The sequence below is a fragment of the Acipenser ruthenus genome, chromosome 40 (genome assembly GCF_902713425.1).
Source record: "Acipenser ruthenus chromosome 40, fAciRut3.2 maternal haplotype, whole genome shotgun sequence".
NCBI classification, from domain to species: Eukaryota; Metazoa; Chordata; class Actinopteri; order Acipenseriformes; family Acipenseridae; genus Acipenser; species Acipenser ruthenus.
The window spans coordinates 5,318,790-5,327,599 of record NC_081228.1 but is presented as its reverse complement, the minus strand read 5'-3'; the positions used below and the strand labels follow the sequence as shown (position 1 = coordinate 5,327,599).

The following is an 8,810-nucleotide window of genomic DNA, read 5'->3' as shown; positions in this document are numbered from 1 at the left end:
CTTCAGAATACTGTAATCTGCCAAGTGTTTAACCTGTAGTACTTTGTATTTAATCATATCCTGATGTCACTATCACTATTATCTGCTGTATTATTGAATTGTGGTTTGTCACACTTGTACTTTGCTGAACAAAAGTTATTGTATTTCTTGCTCTTATTGTATTACTTGTATTGTAACACTTGAAATGTATTTGCTTACGATTGTAAGTCGCCCTGGATAAGTGCGTCTGCTAAGAAATAAATAATAATAATAATAATAATAGATAAGCAGACTGAGGGGCGGGTGGGGGCCACGGTTCAGAAGAGCAATGTGGTTTGGCATGCGTACATATGGCTTTTAACCTGTTTTTATCGATTTAAAAAAACAAACAAAAGGAATATAACCCGTAATCATGACTATGTAACAGCCGTCTTCTGGTGCCTTTGACAACGGATTGGTAGAAAAATCATCGTTTATTCAAGTATATTTTAATTTTCAATGTGTGTGTGTTATATTTTGACTGTGATCTTATCCTTTTCAGTGAAATGCCTTGCCGAACGAGGGAGACAGAAGCTTCAGGACTGGAAGGTTTGGCCGGTTGTTTGGCTTTAGCAGCAGCTTGCTCAAAAACCTGTACCCCAACTCTCTTATCTCCTCGTGAATACATGCTGGTCCTGTTTGACCTCTTCTGACTGACAATCTTTAAGATAACCGGACAAACTCTATTTAAATGTGGTCTCTGATAATTGTGAAGAAGACACGATCTTCTTGTTCTTATCAAGACTGAGCTTGTTGTGGGTCGGCACGCTTGCTCACAGCCCGCAGTGTGACGACCTAAAGCGCAATAACATTCATATTTAATTAATAATTGCTGAGATGTCAAACTTAAATGATTGCTTGCACTGTTTTGTACCAGTAGACGAGTTATACTTAAACATGACAGTATTCTAGATAATAGTGACGCAATAGAATCCCGAAAAGAGGGTGTGACTGTCTGGTAATGGCCACATCAGTAGGTAGGGGGCGCTAGACTAAGCAACTACCAAGGGCTCGATCATAATAAGGGTGTTGGTACGATAAGACACTGGTAAACACTACCTTTATTGTTTTCAGCGTGCATTATATCTTAATGTCCAGCAGTCATCTACCATATGGTGGCAATGTTAAGGAAACAGTTAATAATTGCATATGGCCCCATAAGTACATCGGTTTTGATTAAAGCCCACAGTTGCATTCAAAATTTAAAATCCCAATACACACAAGGGCATCTTCTTAAACATACATTTGAGTTGCATGTTCCAGCAATCTGTGTGTGCCAGACTGAAAAGATAGCCAAGTAACCCATTGCACAGAAACAAGAACAGGGGTCTCTTTGCATTCAAAGATCACAAATACATTAGGTGAGTATTGCAAATGGGTTGGCATGGACTGGACTATAACCCTAAAACACTGTTTTTCTTATTTTCATTACAGTCAGAATGGTTTCATGTCAAAGTGTCGCGTGCATTAGAAGCAGAAACAGGTTTCAGTGTCCCTTTGCTTTTAAAGTTCAATTATTCATTAACTGGGCAGTGCAGATGACTTGGCAAGGATTCGTTAGACCACAACCCTACTGTTTCGCTTATTTCAAAATAGCTGAATATCATTCAAAGGGGCTGAGCAAAAATACAGCTGACCTTAAATGTATTATTTTAAAAAATAATGCAAGAGGCTGTTCAGCTCACACCCCAATGCATACTGGTTAGTGTAGTCCTGCCGTAAAAGGTACCCTTGGCCAGTAAAACACACCATAATGCATTGCAATGGAAGTTGAAAAGCTTGTCCCAATGAGCATGGAGTCATAAAGTAACCATAAAAATGTACCAGACTACTGTACAGTTATCTATTAGGAAGAAATGTCACTTGCATGGGAGGTGGCACTCTATGGGGTGGTTTTATAGACCCTAATTAGCACCGCACTACTTTAGCTAAAGTGACATTAGTTGACCCAAGGTTAGTGTTGCTAACCAGGGTCTGTGAAACGTTAGCTAGGTGTACCATTGTGTAATGTTAAGGTGAATACTATTCTGCACAATATGCCTCTCTCCCAGGGATTTGCATATTTGCATACCTTACTTATGTTCATTCTGACCAAACACTCATCCTAAATTTGCATCCATTTTATGACGGGGATGTTTTTTTTAAAAGTTTCTGGTGACCTGCTGTAGCCATTTGTGCGTTTAATAAAGAAAGGTAATCAATGATAAAACTTGCCCTCCAATTCTGTAAATAAAAGGGAGAAAAAACAGGATTTTTTCTTTTTACTACAAAAACAAACAAAAAAAAAACCCCATACAGTACATTATTCATACAAAGAGAACCACGTGATCATATGTTTGTACACCAATATACCTCCTTGTATTAAAATAAAGAAACACCCCGGACAGTCCTAAAAGCGCCCGGCCTCCCTGAGCTTGTGCAGCAGGGCATCGTCTGCTCGGAGGGGGTAGGTGAGGGTTCGGGTGCGGTAGTGCTGCGTGTCGGTCTGCAGGTTCTGGATGACGTCCGAGAGCAGGTGAGCTCGCTCCACCCCGCAGCCTGGAGCCTCATAACCCAGCACAGTGAAGTGCACGTGCAGGTGGTAGTAGGAGGGCTGGTAGTGCAGGTAGACTCGCAGGCGGCAGGAAGGAACGCTGTAGCGCTTCATGATGGCTTCCTGAAACATGGGACATGACAGCGTTAGGGCAACCTGAAACAAAAGCAGTGATACAAAGTGGATTCCTTGGACTCAGTTTGGGGTACCAGTTGTAATACACACAGATTTAGAAGAGAACTCTCCACCGCACTGCACCGTAATTATCCAGCAGATTTCTGCGAAGAAAAAGCGTCTTACTCATAGCAGCGAGCCAGGACTGTAAATACGTTTTACAGGTATACCAAGGTAGAAAAAATTAATACATTGGTAGTTAACCAGCAGAGGAAAATTCAGGGAAGACTAACGCAATCTACAAGAGATGTTACAGTTGGTGAGTGTTTGGGAGGTGGTTTGCATTCATATGCAGGACGTGGGAAGGAAGGAAGCTGCAGTAACTTGCTTGAGACCCACCTGTCCCTGCTGCTGGATGTTCTGGAGTAAGGGCAGGTGTTCTTGTGTCAGATCTCTCAGGCTCTTGATCTCACGCTGATGACAGATGGCAATCAGGTACAAGTCGTCAAGCTGGTACAAGAAGCAGAACAAACACCCGGCCATTAAAAGAAAACCTGCAACTGCTGACCTTCCCAAAATACAATACAAAAGCAAAACACAGAAGAAACAATGACAAGGTTAACTCTCAGCACTGATTAACTCTGCAAACAGAAAAACAAACTACTAGCAATAGAATTGTATTTGGGACAGGGTTAACTGGTTTGCTGTGTTTACTGGAGAATTGTTTTTTGTAGAATGATTTACCAAACCAGAAGATAATTACTTCTTATAAAAACAGGGAGGAAAGTTACCTTGTATTCTTATCTGTTCTTGGTATTGATTCGAATCACTTTACATATCATGTTTCAGTCATCAGGATGCGATGACAAACAGAAATGGTACGCAGTGAACGGAACCGAGATGAAGAGCATGTCATAAATATAACACCAACGCCCCTTGTGCAGACAAGAAACATGCCACCAACACACCCCTTTAAAAAAAGGAAGGATGTGGTTGTCAGAGCATCCACTGAGGTCACTCAGTCAGCGCGTTTGGTGTTTGCTGTATGCATTTGACTTTTATTTTTGCTAAACAGTTCATCAGGCTGGTTTTTAAACTGTAGTGCTTTGAGGAATGTGACAGGGAGCCCTATCGCTGCTTGGTGTGTTTAGCCGAGACACGTTGCTTGGCAACCGCTTGGGCAGTAGGCTCGCCAGCGCTGGTCAGATCACAAGGTCCGGTTTGTCTGGAGGGAGGGCCCAGGGAAGATGCGCGGTGTTAAAGAAGAACCTACGCCACAGTTCGAGGCTACAGCAAGACCATTGTGACAGACAGGCGCTGAGCGGAAGCGTGTTTGTTTACATCGAGGAGGGGAGCGTCCGCTCTGAAGAAACTACCACACGGAACCCCTCGACTGCCTGTGAAGGTTCCCGGAGCGGGACGTCTCATAGTGGGACCCGCGCCCACCATTTTGTGTGGCAAACACTTTTTTTTTTTAGCTTGGTTTTCTTTATTAACCCTTAGCGGTCCATTTATTCAGGCGTGTCAGATCCAATTTATTTTCACACGCGCAGTTTATTTTAGACGCACTGTTTAAAAGTATTCCCACAGTAAAACAGGTTTAAAACTGCATATCAACAGGACACTCAGTACTGCATCTCCAGCCCCGCCCCACCCCTTGTTCCTTGTATTTTTCACATACCTCTTCATAGTAGTACATACTGATAAATCATCTCCTGATCACTCGTTTTATCACCAAACTCCTCAATAATGCGATCCAAGTCATTATTTTATTACTATAACATCTCATAAAAGCTCTGCAAATGTCTGTGATATTCTTTGAGTGCTGGATGCAGAAGCAGCTATCTTGTTTGTTTATGTCCGTGTTATCTATGTGATGCCGGGGCTGTCTGTATTCATGAGATACACCCCCCTTTTTTTTTTCATTTTCTCTCAGCTCCTATCAGTCTCACTCGGCCATTGAATGGTTTTCTCGGCTTGTTCCAGAGAAAAAAACGACTAGAGACCCGTTTTTTACGTCTTTTTGATGATGTCGGACAGGGTCCGACATTGGACCATAAAGGGAAAATTGCAGTCGGACATAAGACAGCAAAGGGTTAAATGTGACACTAGGGCTACCATTGCTGGTAACCTAGTGTCAGCGCATGTGTGCTCCGTGTCTGCCTCATGATTATTCAGCGACAACCACCACACGTTACAATGAGCTTGTGGTATTTTATAAAAAAGAAACCAACCATCATGACTGTACTGGTTTTACAAGAAGTTATACTTGGGGTACGGCTGAGTGAGGCAAGGCAACACCTCAGTCTAATTTCTCTTACCTGCTTCTGATCCCATTTAAAATCCGGGAGGAGGACAAAGCCGTTCTGTGGATCCGGATCTTCAAAGACTATCCGGTCGGCTTCTGCCTTCTTTTCCAATATATTGTACACCCACTGCACAAAATAAATCCGTGCAACAAATGGATGTTAAAAGAACCATTAAGCTGAAAGAATGCAAAGCTAGTTTTTCAGGAACAGTGGCCTGAAACATGCTTCCCATAATTTAAAGGGCATGGTTGTGTACAGCTATGGCCACAAGTTTTGCATCACCCAATAGAATAAACTCATTTCGCTTCATAATGTCAAATGAAACATGCTGAATAATGTTACGTTACCATACTGCACTACATTTTTTTTTTTTTTAATAAACTGTCTCAATTCTAGGTGATGCAAAACTTTTGGCCCCACAGTGTAGCTGTACCTGCACACTGAAGCTCTGCTCCTGGATGTAGGGCAGAGTGATGTTCCGATAGTCCTCTCCGCTCTCCTGGATAAGGAACAGCTCCTGACTCTGGTACTTCTTGATGTGCTTCTCCGTAGCCGGACACACCACCGTCGCCTTGATGTCTGCCGTTTGAGAAGGACCGGGAAGCAGGACATCGACGTTCAAACACAAGTGCTTGGACAAAGTATTCTTAACTACAAATCCCTTACAAACGTTTACCACAGTTTTCCCCATGGTTATACTATGCATTTACTGCACTTTTGATTTGGGTCAAAACTGAGAAAGGAGCAGCGACAACAAATATGCTTGAAATCAGTTTGGATTATATTTATGTAAAAACTGAATTTCAATTTCTTTTAAGAGCTTTGAAAAAAAAAACACCTGCAGCTTTAATTGTGCATATTAAATGTGTCAATTCTCATCTAGCTGTCAAAAACAACAGTTGTGGGTTCAATCGCAGGTTGTTGAAAGAAGTCTTTGCAGGTCGCACCTTGAAGATTATGTAGAGTTTAACACACAGTCACCCTGCCTGCTTATCTAAACAGAAATCACCTCAGTGAAACCTTTTCATGTCCCACTTAAATCTCTCTTAAGACCTAACTAGCCAAACAGAGGAACCTATATGATGCCACTCAGAGACACCCCTCTACCCTCGTGCTGAAACAAAGTGTGCATTCACGCTGGCCTATGACTCCCTGAATGCAGCACCAGAGCAACCACCCAAAACGTAACTTTAGCAACAAAAGCTTCTCAGAACAACAGCAGCGGGAGCTTTTGGATCAGCCTCACATTTCTGTTGTGTTCAAAAGTGCCACCAGTCCCAGGACGAGGAGGCGGCTGTGCTGTGTAGGGCTTGGGTATCTTCAGAGAGAGCTTGGTTTGAAACATGAGCCAAGCTTTTTAACTCGCTGCAGAGATCCTTTCAAAACTGTGGAAAGCACCTTACTGCCCTGACCAGCTGACTCATCTTCCAGGTTTCCATTAGACTGAAGCTTAAAGGTTTAGTTACACAAACAAGAATGCAGATTAGAGCCTAACCTGGCACATCTCAAGCTTGATGTAACTGAAATCCTGAGAGGGTTAACACCACCTCATTTCAACGCGGTTTCTGCAGAGCAAGCGCAGACAAGTTTACAATGATCAACACGTCGACAGCAATTTAATTTGATTAGAACCTATTTGCACTTTTGGTAAATCTAGTTATATCTCATTGAGGAGAATGGCCTAATCCTCTCTCTTTGAAGTCTTTCCAAGTCAATTACTTTAGTTATCCAGATCTTTAGAAATCACAACATGTTTTAAACACCTGCTAGTTTTACAGCTGGAAAATAACAGCTAGGGCTCTAAATGTTACAACAGAGGCAGATGGCAGCTGCTACTGATTTCAATATAGGACAGACGTGCCTGGATGCAACAGCCAATTTACAGCAATGCTCCGATTTACTAGGGAAGAGGGTCCAGTAAATCAGATTTCTATTCCATTTCCCTTTAGTGCTCTTCAAAGCAGCACAAAGAGAGGCCAAACCATTCAACTTTTCTGAAAGGGCAGACTGCATACTGGATCCACTTTTCCTAAACAGTATTATACCAAACATAATGGGTCTTGATACCTTGACATGAATCAAAGTTTAATGTCTGATGTTGAAGCCACTTTGGTAACCAGAGGAAACCTTCTTTCGTTGTTGGCTTTAATTGTCACATTATAAAAAGACGTTAATAATGTCTCCCATTGCATAGATGTTTCACCATCAGCTTGATAAGACACCCGAGTTCTTAACAATACACTAATCAAGCTAATTGTACTGCTTCAAAATGCAACTAGCTAAAAGTGGTTCCCTTGCTAGTTTTGGAATGTCGATGATGTATTTTGCAGTCAAAACAGTCTTATCACCCCTGGTGGTCACCCATCCAATTACCACTCAAACCCAAGCCTGCTTAGCTTTTAACTACTGTCAAAATCAAAGGTATTAGGACTGCACGCAATGCATGGGCTCCACGGTATTAATTAAATGAATAACTGCGTCTTGTTCATAACTTTAAAACATTACCCTGTCGTCTTCTGAAGCGGAATTGAATGATACACAATACGGCAATGTATTTAACAATGTGTATTTAACCGGCAATGTATTTAACAATGTGTATTTAACCGGCAATGTATTTAACAATGTGTATTTAACTGGTTCCATGGCAACTCAAGTTCAAGATGACTTTCTGGCACCAAACGAACTATTCCTGATAAGTACAATTTCAACACGTATTCACTCGTCACTCACCGTTTAGATGCGCGGGAGGGTGCATGTGGTACGTGCTGTAGATATCGTTGCGCATCTGATGTTTTAGCTCAGAGGTTTTGAAGAGTTCAGCCAGGCTGTCTTCTCTGAACGGGGTCTTCTCTAGAATGAGAACCGCGTCCTGTCCCTCGTTGGGTCCGCTTCCCATCTAACACGGAGGCGGTGGAGCGGGGATAAGAAGGTGTACAGTTCAGCTTCATTAATGTTGAATACTTAACTGTGTACGCTCAATGCTCAAAACTAGACACTGTTTAAACACATAGATAATTCACGCCGTTTGTCTTTTATACCAACTGAATAACTGAATTTAGTTAGCCATGCAGTATGACCTGTTTTATTTCTCGAAAACCTAATTTTAACGAAGTAGGAAATAAAACTACAGTACGTTGTGTTTTACTATAGAAAAAAAATACAACACAGTTATTATTCATTATGTTTACTTGAAGTCCCATCGACGAATTGAATGCTTGCAGATAATGCATCACAGTTGCTATGCTTAGTTAAATCTGAGTGGAAGTACTGAGCATCTGGGTCCACATTTGAACATTGCTTTAGACGTTTTTGTTTGTTAAGAAAGCGATCAGTTCATTTATATATAAAAACAACAGACGCCTGTGTTTTGTTATTATTATTTTTAAATCATATCTTGAGATTCAAATTCATACTCGCGACAGTAATGTTACCTTGCCGTGGATGAAAATATTTTTCTCCCGGGATGATTCCCGCATGATCTTCTCCGTCTGGAACCCGGCCAGCATGGACCCGGCTTCTGACCCGGGATCAGCTACGGGCTGCTTTGCGTCTTTTCCATCTCCATCCCCAGTCGCTAGCTTCTTCTCCGGTCCCGATTCAGTTCCATTATCACTGTCCAAACTGCGCTTCTTAGTATCCGCCATCTTTTGTGTTTACATCTCCCGGCTACAGCCAATCAGAGAGCAGCTTTCCCCCGCGCGGACAGGAATCTGAAAAAAAAAGATCCTCCTTGTTTTTAATGACGTCAGGAGCCTTGGAGATTCCAACCAGAGCATCCGCCAGAGGAGCAGCTCCACCTAGAGAAAATACATCCACGACACTGCAAGAGCCGCGAT

At 42.1% G+C, this 8,810-nt stretch overlaps 1 protein-coding gene across 1 annotated transcript; it reads right to left on the bottom strand.

Moving 5' to 3' along the window:
- Positions 1 to 2,264: 2,264 nt before the first annotated feature.
- On the bottom strand, positions 2,265 to 8,751 carry LOC117397254 (m7GpppX diphosphatase-like). Its single transcript, XM_033995982.3, has 6 exons — positions 8,406 to 8,751; positions 7,705 to 7,870; positions 5,408 to 5,553; positions 4,987 to 5,100; positions 3,065 to 3,175; positions 2,265 to 2,674 (listed from the first exon to the last, which is right to left on the bottom strand). Exons 1-6 carry the CDS (start codon positions 8,616 to 8,618, stop codon positions 2,408 to 2,410), a joined length of 1,017 nt encoding a protein of 338 aa, XP_033851873.3. The 5' UTR covers positions 8,619 to 8,751; the 3' UTR covers positions 2,265 to 2,407.
- Between the last annotated feature and the right edge of the window lie 59 nt (positions 8,752 to 8,810).